At 44.5% G+C, this 21567-nt stretch overlaps 1 protein-coding gene across 1 annotated transcript in view; it reads left to right on the top strand.

The window, feature by feature from the left end:
* Positions 1-7246: 7246 nt before the first annotated feature.
* Positions 7247-21567, top strand: part of LOC144785174 (uncharacterized) — a 159008-nt gene continuing 144687 nt past the window's right edge. Inside the window, exon 1 of the mRNA XM_078664235.1 lies at positions 7247-7477. Within this exon, the coding sequence (XP_078520361.1) occupies positions 7301-7477 (177 nt within the window). The 5' untranslated portion in view covers positions 7247-7300. The remainder of the gene's footprint in view (positions 7478-21567) is intronic.

Genomic DNA, 21567 nt, shown 5'->3' with positions numbered 1-21567 from the left:
TGGAATTATGAATATTTAAATATTGTGAAAATGTTGTTTGAGCCTTTCTTTCAGAACGTCGGTAAAACGGTAATTTTAGAGTTTGTTTTAAGTAATTTGAAAATATACTGATACATCTGACACTATTTGGCCTTAAGGAAAGGTGAAGGAATGAGGAAAGAGTCATGACTGAACAGAAGGAGTATATGCAAACATTGAAACATATTTCAGATGTTCTTGGAGCTTTTTTTCTAGAGAGTTGATTAAATTGATTTTTTAGAGAACAGCAGAGTACCTTCCAATGAAAGGACCTTCATGATGTACTATTTGGCCTAAAGGAAAAGTAAGTGAATCAAAGATTAGTGTACATTTGTGATTTGTAAGTTTATATGTTTTTTTAACACAATCTTTTTGATTGTGTTTTTTTCCCCGCTGTAATATGATGAATAGTTTGAACTCACTGATTTTAGTGAAATTCAATATGTTCTGAGAACAGCAAAAATAAACTATCTAACATATTGATTAAATTATTCTATAGTTTGTATTGTGTAATTTATATTGTATTCCCATTGTCTCACACTCACTTTCCTTTTTTACTCTCTGTTTCAGCTCTCTTTACTCACTCACACTGCCTTTCTCTCACTTTATTTCAAATCCATTTGTTTACTGCACTTCTTTCACAACCCCTCATTTCCATTTCAAGTGTCTGCATCCCCTCTCTCCCTTGCATCACTTTTCAGTTTTCAGTCTCTCTGTTTTACTTCCCTTTTCCGTCTTTTCCTCTTTTGCTCTTTTAGTAATTCCTCTTTACTCACTCACCAGTATTGTTCCACTTTATCACTATAACTAACCCTCTCTCCCTCTGCTTCCCTTACTCTCAGTTATCTTCCATTCCTCATTCTTCTAAATGCATCCTTAATTAGACTCCTTTCCCTCTCAGTCATTATCTTTTTACTTACTCCTTTTTCCGGACTTAGTTTTGCTAGCTTACATCCTTTTAGTATCTTTCTTACCTGCAGTTCATTTCTCTCTTCTTCTCTTCCTCTCTGTCAGTGAATCTATATGCCTTACTCTTAGTAATTTGCTCTCCTTCTATTTCTTTTTCCCTCTTTTTCTCCTTCTACCTTACTTTATTTCCCTTTCTGTGTCCTTCACTCTTACTTTATTTCTTAACACACTGTTATGATTTTTAACCTCTTCATTTGTATCTTTTATTATAAAATATATATTTTACTAATTATAACCTATTTTTTCTTCTCTCTTTAACACATACAAAGTGTAGTAAAAAATGTAATTAAAGTTACATTAATTATATGGTAAGTGTGACAAAAAAAATGTAGTTTGTCATCACCCTTTGCTTTAACTTCACTACTATGTTCTCACCCTACCTCACTCCTGTTTCTTTACTCTGCTTCCCTCACTTATTCTTATCCTCCATGTTTACTCCCGTTTCCCTAACTCCCCTCCCACATTCAACTTCTTTCAGTCCCCCTGCTTTACTTCCCTTACCCTCTGTTCCCTTCCTTTGCTACCTTACTCATTCCCTTTCCCTTAATCATTTACTTTACTCCTGTCACTCCTTCTCTCAGTCAGTCTGTTCTCACAGTTCCTCACTTCCGTTCCCTCACTCTGTCTCTCTTATCGTCGCTGTCTCTGTCCCCTCATTCTGTCAATGCTCTCTCGTCATGCTCACTCCCTACAACTCACCCACACTCTCTCACTTACCTTTCTTTGCTGCTTCACTCACTACCTTTTAGTCACTCCTTCCCTTACTCGCTCTCTCTTTTCTCTCTGTCACTCCCCATGTCTTACCCTTATTCACTTTTATCCACCCTATTTCACCCCTCTTTTCTTACACTCACTGCTCTTTTCTAACCCTCCATCACCGTTGTTCCTTTACTCCGGTTCCGTCACTACCCCTCATTCCCCCATCCTTTACTGTCCTTCTCTTTACTTTCAACACCCACTCACATTCTCCCGGTACCTCTGCTTTAGTTTTCTTCCTCTCTCCTTACTTCTTTCGCTCCCTTATTCATTTTCCTTTTCTCACTTACACCCTATTACACCTTCTCTCTGTCTTACTATGTAATACACAGTCCCTCTGTGTTGCTCACTCTAGCTCTCTTTCTTTTAACATCACTCTCTCTGTCTCCTTTCCTCATGCTCACTCCTTCATTATTTTTTTTCTATTTTTTTTTGTTGCGCGCCCCGGTGTGCGTACCCTAAGGAAAAAAGAATGACAGAGTTTTTTAAAAATGTAGCATTTTTTTATAAATTGGAGGTAGTTCTAAAAAGAACTGTTTTTTTAATTCTTTTTGTTGTTTTATATTTTTTATTGTTTTTTTGAACATTTTTTACTTTTTTGGGGTTTTCTGAACAGTTTTATATTTTTTTGTATTTTTTATGGGGAGAAACAAAAAACAGGGAATTGTAAACGGCTCAACTGGAGCAAAGAAAAATCAGGAAAAAATTTGGGTTTTTTGGGGCAATTGTGGTTGTCACCAGCAAGGACGATGAGCTTTACGCTCTGCTCACCATAGCTGATGGTCTTACCACAAAAAATACAAGTGACCCTGAATTCACCAAACCGTGGTTGTATAATTGGCATCATCTCTCTTGTCTCTGGTCCCGATGGAGTGGGTTGCTTTCTTTTGGAGGTGCTGGGTGAAGATTGGGGAGGGTTACTGGCCAGTTCTCTGATCTCTGCAGCAGAATAGTTGTTGGGATGCTTGCGCTGCATATGCCGAATCATGGTGTAATTACCAAATGAATATTTTTTATTAGGGTTCCCCCTTGAAAGTTCTGAGCCACAGATTCGGCAAGTCACCTTGGGCGCATTCACTTTCTTCTTGCCCTCTGGGATGGAAAAAAACTCCCATACAATGTGCTCCTTTGGCATATATGGGGTATTGTCTTCTGGCAGGAATGTCCTTCTTCCCTCCTCCTCCTCCTCCTCCTCTTCTTCTTCTTGACCACCAATGTAATGTTGTGGTGGTCCTCTTGGTGGTGGTGGTGGTGGTGGTGGTGGTGCAGATGCTCCAGCTGCTGCTGCTACAGTAGCCATTTTAAAGTACAAAAGATTAGGGACAGATCTCCAAACAGGTCTTCCTCAGTCAAAGGACAAAGTCAGAATAAGGAAAAAAGGTGGGGGCTTTCATCATTTGGAAAACAAAACTGGTCTGGACCAATGAAAAGTGTTATTTTCAAGTCACATGATCCGGGCTTTCATCATTTGGAAACCAAAACTGATCTGCACCAATGAAAAGTGTTATTTTCAGATCACATGACCCGAAGCGCTTACGCTACGCGCCCCGGGGCGCGCCCGGGGGTGCTTTGCGTAAGCGCGTCAGGACGTTGCGTGATCGTATGCGCTCGCGTGCTTCCGGGTGCGCTTACGCAGTGCGTCATATGACGCATCACGCAGCTACGCGATACCTCACGATGTTGTTTTCGTTCGCGGGAATAGCGCTAACGGGACCCTCACTGGTACGCGCCCCGGGGCGCGCCGTAGCACTACGCTTACCGGTGAGCGCATCGGTACGCGCCCCGGGAGCACTCCAAGGCACAAAAAATAAAAATAAAATAAACTTTAAAAAAAATAGTATAACTTCATTATAAAAAATATTACATTTCATACCTATAGAGATTTGCAATTAAAAAACCTATGAAATTCACTGAAAAAAACATAGGTTTCAAATCAGTTATAGTTAGGAATTAGTATTTACAAAACCTATCAAATTCACTGAAAAAACCATAGGTTTGACACCAGTTATAGTTAGCTGGAAATTTTACTCGCATAAAACCAATGAAATTCCCACGTTATAGTTAGTTGGACTCACTATAACTTGCGCGTGCAATGCACTGCTGATGAAGTCACATATTACATCACTCATGACATGGTCAGTGACATCACTCATGACATCACTGATGACACCATCCTTGTGACAGAGTGACAGACCTCTTTTCACTGTAATGTAACCCTTGAAACACATATTCAAAAATAGAAACTAAAATTTTCAAAAAAATGGAGATATCCATACCAGTTACAACAACCAATTCAATAATTCCACCATCTATATACACATCCACTCATTCACCAACAGTTCTATATAGTCACTCATACATATACTCACTCATCATATGTAGTGATACACCTATACATCCTCTTACACACCGACAGTCATCCAAAAGATACTCTCACACATACTCACACATGCAAATAAACTATTGAACATCCATTTATTTGCATATACAGCTATACACACACTACCACTTTACTTCTAAGGAAACTTACACATACTTACTCTCTTAAACAATCACTTATAGAAACACATACTAATTTAAACAGGAACTCTTACAATCCCTCACTCTCACATATACTCACTTATATACATCAATACTCACATATACTAGATTAAAACATATGTAGTTACTGATAAAGACACTAGTGAGACAGTCATTCACTCACTAACACACACATATACACACTCGTCAACCCATACAGTCCTGCACATATGCTGTCTTCAAAACACATACAAAGAGAGAGTCAGTCATTCATGCATCTATGTGTTAAGTAATACCCCACCAAACCATACAAACACTCATACTGATACTAAGAAAAACATCTAATAACCCATATACATACACATGTATCTACTCACCAACCCATGCAACCACTTATACACAAAGTGAAACACTAATACATATATTTAAATATTTAAACATTACTCTCTAATATATGTATTCACTAAGATACACTTAATAAACCAGTTAACCAATCAATTTTTTTTTTAAAACATCCAAGTAAACACTTATTTAAACATTTATTCTTCCATCAACATTTACATATACATATATAACACATATTTATTTTTTTAAAAGACACACATTCACTGGATGGTGTCATCAGTGATGTCATGAGTGATGTCACTGACCATGTCATGAGTGATGTAATATGTGACTTCATCAGCAGTGCATTGCACGCGCAAGTTATAGTGAGTCCAACTAAATGCTAAGTCCAACTAAATACTAATTCCTAACTATAACTGATGTGAAACCTATGGTTTATTCAGTGAATATATATATATATATATATATATATATATATATATATATATATATATATATATATATATATATATGGCGAATCTTGTCACACCAAACAACAAAGTTCGAATAACTGCAACAAAGAGCCGACCCAGGAAGTGCTGGTGAACAGTGTTTAATTCGTAAAAGCCAGCGCTGCCGCCATGACGCGTTTCGCCTCCAAGGAGGCTTGATCACATGATATATATAAAACCTAAATTCAGTTTCCTGGACCAAATGTTTTTTTTTAAAATGTTGCCACAATAGATTGATTCTTGAATGATAACCCCATTGAAGTGCCAACTTTCTCTGTCAAGGAAACAGAATCTACTTTTGCATTGATGTACCTGGACGGCGTTGTGCACTGGGAACAAAAGGGCTTTGCTGTGACCAACATATATATAAACAGACATTATTATTTGGGTTGTGGTTATTTTTGAGGTTTGGTGGGTAGTTTATAAAATGTATTGCTTTTTACATATAAAAATAATTTTTTTATACTTTTTCTGAAAAGTAAATATGTTATTTGTTGGTCAGGTTTTGGGGTTTTGTAGGGCTTTTGGTGGGTAGTGTATCAGGGGTTAGCAGGCTCCAAGTGATAGTCCGGCCCTGCAGACAACGCCCACTATGCCTGCCCAAAGATTGTATAAAGTGGGGGTGCCGGCGTGCCTCGGGTAGGCCATCCATGAAAGGTGGGGAATAGAGCCAAGCATATAGACCAGGTTCTGTGACCAAACCCGCTACACATTGTCAGAGTCCATGCCTAGGGTGGTGCTAGCCACTTGCTGTAGGTTGTGCCCACTGTACTTTTGGATATGGAATATGTATAAAACCCCAAAAGAATTCACTGAAACCAATAAAAGGCTAATGTGAAGTTATACATGCTGCAACACCTCAACCAACGTATGTTTAAAAAAAAAAAACTCAGGCATTCACCTAAAAAACTGGTCAAGTACAGATATGGATATAAAATACAATTGAAAAAAATTTGAAATTCACAAGCGGTGGTAACTCGCACAGCAAATTCAATTTTTATGACTTCACAATATTTATTCCAGTAAAAAAAACACCAACAAATAAAATGTAGTTAAACAACACTTAATAAACCCAAAGATTATACTACATTCTCAATCATCTCTGTGAGAGTGGTATGGATAAAGTGATATGTAATCTCATCTGTAAAATGATGTACATTGTTTATCACTGCACCTGTTTCATAAAGGGTGCGATCATGAGTATTGCATTTGGTGTGCAGGTTATGGTTTGCATGGCTGTTGTGCGAGTTATGGCTTGTGTACACTAGTGTAGGGAATACCATCAGCGCAAACTCTTCCAGCTTTGCCATCGACTCCACCAGTGTCTGAAGTTAACTCTGCGACACAAAATGGAGGGTCAGTTGTTCACTCTAGTGTGATTGGTCCACCTCCCTGTTAGGCAGAGTTAACTCCATGAAGCGCGGCTGTGGTCATGGTGTGGTCATAGAGAACAAACGTATAGTGTTGCCAAAATGCTCATATTTAACTCCCATTCACAGTGCCCTTGTATGCAGGAAGAATTTACACCAACATCGATGGACATTGGTAAATCTTACACAGAAATGTTTCTCCACCTTAATCTTACAAGGCAGAGACAACTGTTTCGTTTGAGTAACTCCAGTAACGACAAATCCTCAATAGCCAATAGGACAGATTTTCAACCACCATCTTAGAAAAGGATGTAAATCCTCTAAAAGGAGTGACAGAAGATCCACAGATCACACTGGTACTCGGGCTTACACATTTTAATCCTACATAATGACATATCATTACCCATCCTTCCTCCTTTTACTTCCTTGTTCCATCCCATTTTCTAATTTCTAATTTCGCCATTTTCCACTCTGATTCACCTGTCAGAAAAATCTGAGTTTTTGTTTTATCTTAGTTGTATTGTTTGTTGATCTGCTGAACAAAATCACCAAACTAGAAATACTAAAGTATGAATCACACCTCAGTGGTTTCATTAAGAGACAGTGAAAGACCTCAGCCTCTGTTGACACACCTAGAAGGGCTAAATGTTCTGAGATTCTTGGAAAGTTTCAGGGAGAAGCACTGGAGGTGGAGACGGAGGATTTCACAATTAAAAGGCGTAGCTCCGAAAGCCTCGTATAAAGGTAAGTAAAGGAAGCGAGGTCCTGGTGAAACAGAGTCTGTTCCTAGCAGGGTGCTCATTCTAACTCCCACTCGAGCAGGTGACGGATATGGCTCGCTTGGTGACGGCCTTGTTGGTTCTCGCTGTGGTTACAGTGATCAGCGCAGGTGCGCGTGTAAATACTCCAAGGAAAGTCACTGAAAGTGCAATTTCTTCAGCCAATGAGAACCACGAGCGGGAACAAAGCAGAAAAAAGCGACCGGACGCCGGTATCGTTGACAGACCTGTGAGTACTGCATGACAACATTGTTTAAATGTGTATTTAAAGCAGAACAACCCTGAGACTAGCGGCCCCATGCCACATATGAGCCCGGCAGCGCTAACTTGAGACCTGGGGGCCCAGATTTAGAAGCAGCGCTACTCCCTGTCAGTTGCATTGCATGACAGGAGGCAGAGCTTTAAGTGGGTCGGGTCCCTCCGGGTCTCAGCTACAGTAGCATTTTGGAATGGACATTGAAATGGGTCCCTATAGGCCCGCATATTCGTGTCCTTAACTATACTGATAGTCTTGGACAATTGATGTAATTAATTTTCAAGTAACCCATGTTAGTGATTTAGTTTCCGTTTGTATTTCACATGTTTTACTGAATCTTGCACTCCACTTGAGTGTTAGCTATTCTCAGGATCAGGGCTTCTAGTGGGATGAAAAAACTTGAGGGAGTCTCAGAGGGGTGTAGCCGATGTAATTAAGGGTGTGGCTTAAATTCATGTAAGCTAAACACCAGTACTTACATGCTTATCATAGTGTGTTGCTTGACTGGCATTTTGCTGCTTCTGTCATTGCATGCCATCCAGATATAACATACAAGTGACATTACACCTACAACATGGCAGGGCAATTGGCTTTGCCAATGGTTGTTAGTTGCATAAGCTAAATAAGCAACAACTATGGCTTCGTTGTATAAGATATTGAAAAAGCTTTAGTTCTGAAATAATGAGACTGTGAAAGAACTAGAACGAGTCTCATTGAAGCTTCTTCAAAACCCGTGAAGGGTAGTACTGCTTCAGAATTAGGACTTTTATTTCACCATGAGGGTGAGGACAACAATTTAGAACCCCATAGGGACCTGTTTCAGCACCTGCTTTGTAGTCTACTGGTGCTGAGCACAGACAGGACCCAGCTCACTTAAAGCTCTGGCCAGGATGTTATGATTTTGGATTTTTTTTTTCATGCAGCATATATATTGTATAGTGCATGCATATTGAAGTAGATCAGCTCCAGGTGTTTATAACAGCCATGGTTAAAAGCTCTGGAGCTCAGGCTGAAAGCAGTGCACATTTTTCACAGTGCTTGTCAGAGGCTCAAAATGGTGCTCAGAATACATGGTCATTCAAAACATTGGCTTCTCTGCAGAGCTCACAGAGACAACTCCTGACAAAACCAATAGTCCTGACTGTAGTTAGGTGTATGCCAGTTGTTCTGTTATTATAGCTGAATGTAATATCAGAAAGCACAGAGAGACCCCAAAATACAGGTTTGGTGGCACACTATGATGTGGCATAATGGTCAGAGCTGCCGACTTTGGCACTGTGGAACCAGGAATGAGTCTCGGCGTCGGGGCACATCTCTTAATGTCCCTGTGCCTACCGAAAATGAATGTGTCCTTGTCTAATTGAACTGGTGCTCATATCAGTGCCCCAATAACTTCGGGTCGAGTTCGCACTATAGAAAACCATTAAGAAAAATGTTGTTTATGTGTTTAAACCATGCCTATAACTACGTATGCCATGCACCTTTTTGAGACCTCCCCCCCCCCTCCACACACATTTTTCATCCCACTTAAAGCCTTGATAGTGAGAGTGGAAAAAAAGCATCATATCAACAGATATATGGCACTGTCCTGCTCTATTCCTAGCACTGGTACAGAATTATGCTGCAGAGCATCATGCACATGCCTTTGCACCATAATGCAAAGGCCTGTGTGTGATGTCTAGCATAGGTTTGGTAAATATTGTGCCACCACGGATGTGTGCTGTGAAGTTCAGCACGCTTGCAAGTCGGAAAAGTCTGAGAAATAATAACATTCCTGCTTTCACCCCTGCTTCAAAGCGGTACATTCTCTGGTGCAAAGCCCTGTCACTATTGTTAAAAGAAAGGGGTTTGCATCAAAAACCATGGTTGATTGCATGGGAATGCCCATGTGACACTAATGGAATGCCCCTTGACGCAGAGTATTGTAAAGCAGTGCAAAGCACTACTTTGTGTTACTTTGAGGCAACTTTCCAGCAAAAAGCAAGCTTTGCTCTAAGAAGTAAATCCCAAAACAAATTTGCAATGGTTTGCATTACTTGTGTGACACAAACTCAGGGCAAAATGTTTGTAAACCTGCCCCAGTCTCTGCTAATGTTTGGAGCTGACTTGTGCTTCATGTAGTTGAAAGCCTGGTCTATCCTACCTCCTTAGACACTGTGGCAGTAAAGTGAAATGGATGTTTGCTTTGTCAGGAATTATAGCAGCCTTTGTTGAGAAGTGTGGCTCACTGGTTAGAGGAGGCAGACCTGGAAGCAGAGGTCAGCCCGGGACCAGGGTTCAATTCCTGGCTCGGCGGGGTCTTGAGTCCTAAAATGTCCATGGACTTGACAATTCTCGCTCCAGTGCCTACTCGATTCACGGGTTCACACTCTGCGACTCTGGGCAATAGCTAGCTTACTCTCCACAACGGCCCCTTGCGGCGGGATGCCTGGCTTTCACCTTGTGGATACCCTGCCGGGGATATCTCACAGGGGAATACCAGGACGGGTTCTCTAAGCAAGTGCTTAGAAACCGCTTGGTGATTTGCGCTATATAAATTCCTGTACATTTACATGTTGGCGTGTAGTGTCCCATCAGGATTATTGCACAATGGTATTGTAATTACGCAATCCTGTGTGTGGTTTGGAAATACCATTGGTGTTATATCCTGATTGGGTAACATCCACCTGGTGGTAAAAATTGCAGTCATTGTAATACATATGCCTGTGCATTTTGCAGCACATATAGAAGGAGGAAAACGCCATCAATCATTGTTTTTCTGCAGGAAGGTTTTCCTGATTGACTACCAAATTTGGGGGCGAAATGCGGCACATTCTGAAGCAGTATTCGCTATTTTGTCATTTTTACCAATGTTAACGCTGTCTGGGCAAAAGTTTCACCTCATCATTCATAGATTAACACCTAAATGCACCAATCAACAACCTATGGTAGAGTTTTATTAACTTTTAACTGTTTGTGTTTGACATAAAAACAAAATCAGATTATGTCACAGTTGCAGCAAATTAAAGAATTCCCAGCTGCCGAATCGCATAATTTGAATGGGACTGGTCATAAATGGTGATAATTTCATGGGTTTTCTCAGCAAAGGGTAGTTGCCACACGTTTTTTCACCATCTACGCCACAGATACAATACACATCTATGTATTTGTTACGTAATAGTTTATCTCGCGTTGTAAGGAGTGAGAATAAAGAATACTTGACAATCAAAAAATAAAGTTTGCCACATGTTGTATTTAGATGTACTGCTGTGCAACATACTCTGGGTGAATCCACACACTTATGATCCATGATACAAAAGTGACTTCACTGGTCCCACCATCGGGATCTAAAACTGAGTATTGAATGGAAATGAATGGTACCCCAACGTAGCCTTCAATACTTGTCAGATTTAATAATTTTGGGAAAGTTACTTTATCCTCTGTCTCATTTACACTGGGAGTATGGCGCAGTGAAGGACAAAATAATGGGACAGCGTTGACTATAGTATGTGGCAATTAAACCCAAATTACCCTGCACCTTTGAATAACCTCTTTCCATTAAAAAACAGTTCCATGGAACAGCATAGTACTATTCAATTTCGATATTTCTTTATTCGATCTCGAGAACAACACATCATACAAGATACATGATTAAAAAAAACAATACATTGTTAAGACCTTAAATCCCAAAATTTATAAATACATGCACAAAAACCTCAGATATGGTCATCCATATAAAAAAAAGAAGCACACATTAAAAACAACAAGATTCTGTTTAAAAATATAGTAATTCATGAGAGCTGACAACATTAAAAAACGCACGCACATGTGCTTACAGTATTATCAATTCAGATACGATCATCACTTTTCGAGGTAAGAATGTCATTCAATACTGGAACTCTCTGCCTCTCCACCTCCGGACCGAATCCAATCACCACTCTTCTAGGAAACAGCTAAAAACCTTCCTATTTCCCTAAAGCACTCCCTTCATTTTTTTGTCATTCAGACCAGTCTTAGCGCTTGGAGGCCTCCGGGTAGCCGTCCGCTCTACAAATGCCCTTTTCATTTCATTCATTCATTCATTTCAAAAGCAGGAGATATCATAAAGAGGTGAGACCGACGATTCAGATAATAGAGCAGAATGAATAAATGAAGATAAAGTGCGCACTTTTAAGAGGAGTATGTAAAATGACAGTAGTAACCACAAGTGCATAAGAAGATGGCTAGTGAATCATATACTAAAACAGCATAGACTTGCACAAATAAAGTAACTTCTTTGAAAAGAAGCGCCTACCGCCATACAGGTGGAATAATCTTCCCATTGCTGTAGAAAAAATTAGTGGGACTCTGCATTTACTAAACTTGCATTTGCGTAATATTGGAACTAGAAACCGTCCGGTGAGGGGAAGATAGAATTTGCAGAAAAACTATCGAAATGAAGTAGGGTCTGTGGTAATGACTCGTCACAGGGTAAAATTAATATATCCAATGGAGCGAATTGACCCGGGGGGAACTCAGCAAACACAAGGAGATGATCGACAGAGCGCTGAAACTTTTCAGACACTCACCCCTAGTCATAGGGGTGAGTTGAATCCATCATCGTTCTTTAGCCCACTTCGCCACCCCAGTTCAGACCCAGCTATATGCAAATGATGGATTTAGGCCTAGATCTTGGTACTGGGTGAAGGTATGACATTGCCCCCCCCCCCCCTGAGTAGGATGGGTATGCCCAGACATGGGTCCCATGCTTTCCATGCCACTGGAGTTAAGCTGGAGTTAGACTATCGTGGCTCATGAGGTGTGAAACCAGAAACTGGTCCTTGGATACTTGTTTCCAGTCCAGGGAGGACATGGCCTGGCAGTTCGGACTGGACTGTTCCCATTGGGTGCAGGATCAAGACTGATTTGCATATGGCTGGGTTCAAACTGGAATGGCATGGAGAGCAAAAAAATATGGATTTAGGCCCAGATCTCTGTACTGGTGTGAATGTATGACATTGTTCTGCATTCTGTCCATCAACTGTTCTTTTTGCATTTGTCACCCTGAGTGGGACAGGTATGTCCATATTTGGGTCCCATGCTCTCCATGCCACTGGAGTCAAGCTATCCTGGCTGATGAGGAGTGAAACCCCGAAACTGGTCCTAGGATGCTTGTTTCCAGTTCAGGGAGGACCTGGCCTGGCAGCTGGGGTGGACTGTTCCTATTGGGTGGAGGATCAAGACTGATTTGCATATGACTGGGCTTAAACTGGAATGGCAAGGGGAGCAAAAAAATGATGGATTTAGGCCCATATCTCTATACTGGGGTGAATGTATGACATTGTTCTGGATTCTGTCCATCAACTGTTCGTTTTTCCATTTGTCACCCCGAGTGGGACGGGTATACCCAGATGTGGGTCTCATGCACTCCATGCCACAGGAGTCCAGCTATTCTGGCTGATGAGGGGTGAAACGCCGAAACTGGTCCTAGGTTGCTTGTTTCCAGTCCATGGAAGACCTGCCCTGGCAGTTCAGCCTGGACTGTTCCCATTGGGTGCAGGATAAAGACTGATTTGCATATGGAGGGTTCAAACTGGAATGGCATGGGGAGCAAAAATAATGATGATTTAGGCCCAGATCTCTGTACTGGGGTGAATGCCTGACATTGTTCTGCATTCTCTCCATCAACTGTTCTTTTTGCATTTGTCACCCCGAGGGGAACTCAGACTGGTGCAGGCAAAAGCCTAGTCCATCAAATGGGACAATATTGGCAACTCTTTTAACAGCTGACTAGAGTAATTAATGGCTGAAGGTGACATATAAACTCTAGTAAAGTGCCTGGAACATACATCAACTCCATGTGAAGTTATTTAAAAACTATTAGATCTGTTTGAGCCAGAAATAACATTTGGAAGCAGATGATGGATTATACAACTGTATCAAATTCATATTCACGTAGAAAATGGAGCAGCTGCTCAATCATAGTTTTCCATGTACCTTGGCCTGTGGTGCCTCCTCCGGCAAGGCGGGGGAGCGTCGCCCCACTGCTTTTAGGCAGTGTAACTTACGGAAAATACAATGATAATAACTGACTGATGTTAGCCTTTTATTTGTTCCTGCTGCTTTGTGGCCGGAGCGGTCGGGCGGTTTGCTCTCAGAGCAGGGCAGGGCAGTAGTGGTTTGCCCACTCCAAGTGCACGTGATTGCCTGGGCAGCCCTCTCGGTCCGGCCAAACATTCATGCACACTTTGTATGTTCTCCACATAGGCTGCATTACAGCCTGTGTTGAGAACATGCCCTGGCCCCCATTCTCTGGCTGAGCACCAAACCACGATGTTTAGACCAATCACAACGCTGCATTACAGCGTTGTGATTGGTCAGGGGAGCCTGGGTGCTTCCTGGTCCCTTTTCCGGCTGAGTCCTGACATGAAGGAGAACTGGAGAGACGCAGTAGCAATAGGGTAAGGTTTTTTTTTACTTCTCCCCCACTCCATCACCCCGATCCGTGCCAGCCACCACTGACCTTAACCTTAACTGATCAAACTGTGAGTGCTTAGAAACATACAACCACCAGTATCAAGCACTACCGAAAACTAGACACCCATGTGGAATCATCAGATATTAATTTGTGTTGGTGTTTTCTGGTGTTCGGAGACGGCACTTATTTCTAAACACTGGCTCCTATAATGGGATTACATCACATGGTGGCGCTGTGTGTTTATTCTTCAGCTGAATTCAACAGCACTGTGTTTATTTCTCGTCATGGGCGTAACCTGCGCTACGCGGATGACGAGCGGATCTCGTCACGTAACGCAGGATTTTTAAAATCGCAGCGTGCAGCGGGAAAACCGCTAGCGCGCATGCGGTTAAAGATGGTAAGTCTGGCACATAGGTACAGTTAGTACTGGCATTCTGCAGTAGTTGCAGGGATGTTGGTGGGGCCAGCTGGAGTGAACTCCTTTTAACTGCTTTGGGCCCCTGGCACTTAATTTCTTACAAATTAAGCACTAGGACTCATTATGCCAGATATAAGATCATAGTGTCTTTCACTCTTCCGGTGACATCTACAGTACAGTTGGCAAAAATGAATTAGGGTCATAACAGAACATTTTGAAAAAAGCTTGTTTTGGGTTGAGCAATGAAACATAAAGTTGAAATGTAGGCTAATATACTTGAATGTATGCATTATATAGTTACAGAACTGACAGGCCTAGTCCCAGATTCTGAGTTAGTCAGAGATTTCTGACCTCCGTGCCCCCAAAGTTGCTGTTCTCGCATGGGTCTGAATTCCATCTTGTAAAGTATTTAGTGCACCCGGTAGTTATTTGGTCCAACAAAGACCTAACACATTTGGGACATTTGTGCAGATCAAAGCTTTCATCATTTAAAAAGGAAAAAGTCTACAATATTTTTTTTAACTTTATTTTCCATTTTCACAGTGATATACAACAAAAAACGGCATACTGACTACTCATTGCAACAGTAGAGAGTACATTGTCTTGAAAAATGGTCTAACACATAGTGCTAGATATAGTCCGGGCGACGAAAAACACATTCTTTTCCCTTAAACAATGATTAGTCCACCTGTAAACGTCCCCTTATGCCGAGGTTCACAGACCGCCACCTGCCTTCTAGAGGTGAGCACTTGTATCAGAGTCAGCAGCGGAGTTCTACCCCACCCCTGCAGGTACTATTCCTGCAGGCTGCTGTAAAGTAGGGGCAGAGTCAATTTCAAGCAAATAACTCTTGAGTGGGCTCCAGATGTTCCATGGTCTGGGTGCCAAAGGCCTCCCAGATCTTAGCTTCTCTGCTAGGGACCAGGGTCATGCTGGCTCTATATAGCTTGGATATCAGATGGTCCCCCCTTACTTGTAATCAGTAGTGTTAGAGGTGGAAAATTCACTGGTTCCAGAGGGAATTCATTGATGTGCGCATAAAGTGTACTATGGAGCCTGCTAAGCATGAAATGGTCCATGAAAGATACCTCACTAAACCGATCCTCTCCTGTGTTCGAAAACATATGTCCTCCAGGAAAAGGGTCTCCTATTTTTTCAAGAGAGTATGCGGTGAGCATGCTCTCTTTGGTAATGGGCAGCCATGGATTGTTTGCAATCAGAATCGAAGGAGAGTAAAGTGTGTGCCCGCTGGCCATGTGTGTCAATTTCTGCCAAGCCCAGCTAGTAGTCAACACAGTCTGGATATCACAGGGTTCTCTAGGAAAACCTTTTGGCAGTATCATCTTTAGCGGGCTGGAAGTACTAGATCAGTCTCCGGTCGTGCATAAGGAAGTCGGGCATCAGGATGAAACTAATGGTGTGCAAAATTGCACTGCGCCACCTAATAATAAACCTGAAAATTGGGGACCCCAAGCACTCCCCTCTCGTATGGTAAGGATAACGTGTCCCAACTGACCCTGGCTCTGCCCCCTTCCCAAACAAGTCTGATGAGATATGAACATAGCGTACGGAAAAATGTGTTAGGGAGTGGAATAAGAATATTGTGAAACAGATATAGAAACTTGGGAAGTACCATCATTTTGATGATCAGGCGTGACCAGCCAGTGAGAGAGGGAGTTTCAACCAGTGCTCCACCTGCAACTCTAGAGTATTTAACACCGGGACATAATGGAGCAAAACAATGTGTTCAGCTTCCCTATGAACATGTATCCCCAAGTACTTAACTGACGTGTCACACCACGTCAGCGGTAAACCACAATCTAAGTTAGCAGTGCACAGCTTTAACGGAAAATTTTCGGATTTACTCCAGTTTATGCCCAAGCCAGAGAATCCACAAAACCTGATCATTTCTCTCACTAGCAGTGTAAGATTCTTGTGTGGATGCCGGACGTACAGATTGATATCGTCCGCATAAAGTGATATTAAGAGCGGGCCTGTTATGAACTGTAACCCCCTATGTATATGTTGGTCTTGCAATCGGCGAACCAGCGGGTCAAGTGCTATGATGAAGAGCAGAGGGGAAAGCGGACAACCCTGTTGGTTGCCACGAGTTAGATTGAAGGATGAGGAGAGAGTACCGTTTAATATGAGTCTAGCCATAGGGGACATGTAGAGCAGGGAGGTGAGATCTGTAAACCCCTTAAACATGCCCATCTTCCACATAATGGCTAGAAAAAAGGGCCACTCCAGAGTGTCAAAGGCTTTCTCAGTGTCGGGCAAGGCGGCCACTGGAGGCACCTCTGGCAAAATCCTATGTATCACTGAGAACAGTGTACGTAGATTCAGAGGTGTCGATCTATGCTGGACAAAGCCTGATTAGGCTGGGGATATAATTTGGTCTAGAAGAAGGAACAGTCGCATTGCTCTCATTTTAGCAAGAATTTTATAATCAAGGTTTAATAAGGAAAGCAGCCTATATGAGTCACATAATGTCGGATCTTTACCAGACGTAGGGTGGAGAATGAAAACTGCTTCGACAACGTAGGAGGGAGCACCTGCCGATCACACACCTCCCAGTAGACCTCAAGGAGATATGCAGCCAAAAGAGTTTTAAAGGCTTTATAAAATTGTCCAGTGTATCCAAAGAGGCCCGGGGCTGTTGAGCCATTTGTGGCATCTATAGCGCTAATAATTTCCTCCTCGGAAAGGGGTTCAGACAAAAATTGCTTCTTAGCGTTATCTAACCATACTAGCGCAATCTCTTTTAAGAATATGTTTTGGTCCTTAGCACTGTGAGCTGCTTGGGTCGAGTACAAGCTTAAAGAAATTCGTCATGAATGTCAGATGTGCCGGTTAGCAAGAGTCTTTTATTTGAGTGGAGGCTAGTGATGTATGATTGCCCTACAGGGGGTCTCAGAAGTCACGCTAAGGTGCAGCCAGTTCTCTCGCCTTTCCCATGGCACCTGGCAGTACATATTTACCTAGAAAAGGTGTCTCCCTGTCGGTGGCTTCCCTGAATTACGCCAAGAGCGTCAGCTGGCAGCCAGGGCCAGCGGGGTCAGTCTGCCCTGCTCACCCATGATCTAGCGAGTCCAGTTGCTCTTCAATGCAAAAAAGTGTGCATCTCAGATCCCTTAGCACCTCAACATGTTTGGAAATACATATACCTCTCAAGGAGGCCTTAAACGCCTCCCACAGCATGGCCCAGGATTCTACCGACAATTTATTCAGTTCAAAGTACTCTACAATAGCACAACGGAGTTCGGTGCGGAACACTTCGTCCATCAGCGCCCGCCCAGGGAACCTCCATAGCCTCTCGCATCCTTCTGCTCTTGGTCTTGGGACCCTTACTTTTAGGGCAACTGGGGAATGATTGGATAACGTTCTGTGAAAGAATTGTAATGCATGATACCACAAGACCAAATTAGGGGACAGCAACCAAAAATCGAATCGTGTCCAGGTATTGTGCTGTGCAGAGTAATGGGTATAGGTGGACTCCTCCGGATGCCAGTGCCGCAATATATCAACCAAACCAAGTGTCCCACACAATTCCATCAAAGCACGGCTTGCCTGGTGTTTAGAGTCCGTGGTGTCTGCAGTACTATGCCGCCTGAGAACTATCAGGAGATGAAAGTCCCCTCCCATACAAATATAATCAGCTTCTAACTGTGCTACCTGAGTATGCAGATCGTAGAAAAAATCAGGACTGTCGACATTGGGTGCATACACACAGATAAATGACATGTGATACCCATCAGCTGACCCACCACCATTGTGTAGCTTCCTCAGCGTCATTACGAACCCATGATAGTTGGAAGGGCAGGGGCCTATGTATCAATATGGCTGTACCCATCTTCCATATGTGCTATAATTTGCAAAATAACGATGGTGGCCATGTTGATGCAAAACATGTTGTGGATGACTTTGGCAGGTGTGTCTCCTGTTAGAATGCTACATCAGCTTTGTGCCTCTGTAAGTAGTGCAATGCCTGTTTCCCTTTCCTCGCATTATTAAAGCCCCTGACATTCCAGGTGATCATTGTTAGATCCAAAAAAGCGGACGATTTAGCCCACAGAGACATGTAACCTATTGATGAGTGTCAATGTGCGTGTATCGAAATGGTATCTAAACAAGTTACCATGAGTAAACTGGACAATAGTCAGTGATTCTCTTTTGATCCAAACATCCCTGGCCCCCACCCATCCCTGAACACCCCAACACAGGGAACTTCCCTTCTAGCTAACAGATAGAATGCAAATTGTAAACACCATGAACAATAAATCAGGAGCAACTCAATATGCATTCCAGAAATGTGCCAATAAACGTGTTCCACATAAGGCGGTGAGGCTACACCGCACCAAATACCCAACTTTGTCGAAGAACAATACATGTATTATTTGCCCTAATGTAGCACCCTTGACCTTCTGGTAGGTCGCTCCCCCCTCCGCTGCAGCGCCACCAACTCCTGTGCCAGCCTTGCCTTGCCACCTCTCCTCTGCTGCCTGCGGCTCCCCATGCCGCTTCCACTGCCGCCTTCACTCCCTGAGTGCCTGTGTCCTTACCCCTTGCTTCCCTGTACCCCGTCTGCCTGTGACCCTTTTCTCTGTGTGCCCCGTCTGCCTGCCAGCCTTGCCTGCTGCCCCCTGCTGCCCCCTGCCGCCGAGCGGGCCTGCCTGGTTCCCTGGCCTCGCTCTTCCTCCACAGTTTCTTTGCAGTTTTTACTGTCAATTTCCTTCCCGCCGCTGCCTCCGCTGCAGCCCCGCCCCGTGCCCATTCGCTGCCCTCTTTCCCGCCTCCCCCTTATATGGCGGCCGCTGCGCGGCAGCGCCTCAGGCGTGCCAAAGGCGCGCCTAAGGCAAGCCCATCCGCGCCTGGACCGAGCCCAGCGCCAGAATCCCTGGCCCCCACGCTAGTGACGAAGCAAAACTCCACTACGACGTCCACACCCTTGCCTTACTCAACCATGGACGGCCCTCCAACTGCTACAAAGCCACCCCCAAGCGCACCCACGGCCCTTTCACCTGCCAAAACTGCACCTTCACCTGCACCAACGATGCCAAAGTACCAACAGCAACGGGATCCAACCAACTGCGATGCATCCTGCTCAACACCCGCTCCGCACGCAAGCACGCCGTCAAGCTCTGGGACCTACTCACCACCACATCACCAGACATTGCCTTCCTGACTGGGACCTTGCTGACAACCTCCGCCCCAGACATCGCAATTGCCATCCCCGACGGATACAAGATCTCCCGCAGAGACCGCGCCAACGGAGTCGGAGGAGGAATCGCCATCATCCACAAGAACACCATCAAGGTCTCCACTAACACCGACGACACCCTCACCACCACCGAACACATGCACTTCAAGATCCACACGGACCCCAAGACCACCCTCAGAGGCACCCTCGTCTACAGACCACCTGGCCCACGCCCCCAATTCTGCAACTCCATTGCCGCATGCACTGATCTCCACCAACTACATCCTGCTCGGCGACATGAACTTTCACCTGGAAAACAACAACAACAGCAACTCCTCCACCCTGGTCAACAACCTCGCCACCCTCAGACTGAAACAGATCGTCACAACCCTGACCCACACCGCCGGCCACACGCTCGATGCCATCTTCTCCTCCAGCCCACACGTCGCCTTCGGCCACGCCTCCGAGCTCACCTGGACCGACCACCACTGCATCCACTTCACCTTCCAGAAACCCGTCACTCACCACCGCACCCCACAGATCCCCCGCCGATGCTGGGGCAAAGTAACCAAGGAATTGCTGAAAGGTCACCTCGCAATCAACCCACCGACCAGCCCCACCGACCCAGAGGAGGGGGCCCGCACCCTCAGACTCTGGATGGAAAACTGCGCCAACACCGTAGCACCAGTGTGACTACCCGCCGACAGAGACACCAGCCAGAGAGCCAGCTGGTTTACTCCGGAGCTCCTGTCCTCCAAGCACACCTGCGGAAACTCAAAAACATCTGGCTCAGCGATAGAACACCCGCCAACCACGCAGCCGACAAAGACGCCAGTCGCAACCATCACCGCCTCACCAGGTCCACCAAAAGAGCCTCATTCAAAGACCGCCTCGACAACAACGCACACAACAGCAAAGAGCTCTTCAACATCGTGAAGGAACTCTCCAGTCCCAGCTCCTGCACCAACGACATCCCGCCGTCGCAAGCCCTGTGCGACACCCTCGCCGCCTTCTTCCCCCACAAAATCACCAACATCCACAACAGCTTCAACCCCCAGATGAACCCAACGAACCCCACTACGACGAGCACACCCAACCCAATCAACCACAACCTTCTGACCACATGGACCAACGTGAGCACTGAAGACATAATAAAGACCATGAGCACCATCCACTCAGGCTCCCCTTCGGACCCTCTCCCCCACCACATCGCCAACAAAGCCAACAGCCTCATCGCACCCCCCCCCTGAATAAACTCATCAACCTCTCCTTCGAAACCGCCACTCTGCCTGAGAGCTGGAAGAACGCCGAGATCAACGCCCTACTAAAGAAGCCCAAGGCGGACCCGAGCGACCTCAAGAACTTCCGGCCCATCTCCCTGCTCCCGCCCCCAGCAAAAGTCATCGAAAAGATAGTCAACACCCAGCTCACCCGCTACCTAGAAGACAACAGCGTCCTGGACCCCTCCCAGTCTGGCTTTCGCAGCAACCACAGCACCGAGACCTCCCTCATCGCCGCCACAGACGACATCAGAATCCTCCTCGACAACGGCGAGACAGCAGCCCTCATCCTCTTGGACCTCTCCGCCGCCTTCGACACTGTCTGCCACCACACACTATGCACACGCCTCTTCGACGCAGGGATCCGAGACAAAGCCCTGGATTGGACCACCTCCTTCCTCACCGACAGAACCCAGAGAGTCCTCCTCCCCCGTTCCAATCCGGTACCACCAAAACCATCTGCGGCGTCCCGCAGGGATCCTCCCTCAGCCCGACGCTGTTCAACGTCTACATGGCTCCCCTCGCTCGCATCGCCAGACTACACGACCTCAACATAATCTCCTACGCCGACGACACCCAGCTGATCTTCTCCCTCCCCAAGGACCCCCTCATCACTAAATACTACCTGCACCAGGGTATGAAGGCCATCGCCGACTGGCTGGAGGCAAGCAGGCTCAAGCTGAACACGGACAAGTCGCAGATCCTCATCCTCGGGCCCAACCCCACAGC

This window comes from Lissotriton helveticus, chromosome 10, assembly GCF_964261635.1.
Source record: "Lissotriton helveticus chromosome 10, aLisHel1.1, whole genome shotgun sequence".
Taxonomy (NCBI): domain Eukaryota; kingdom Metazoa; phylum Chordata; class Amphibia; order Caudata; family Salamandridae; genus Lissotriton; species Lissotriton helveticus.
This window is presented reverse-complemented; position numbering and strand designations above follow the sequence as displayed.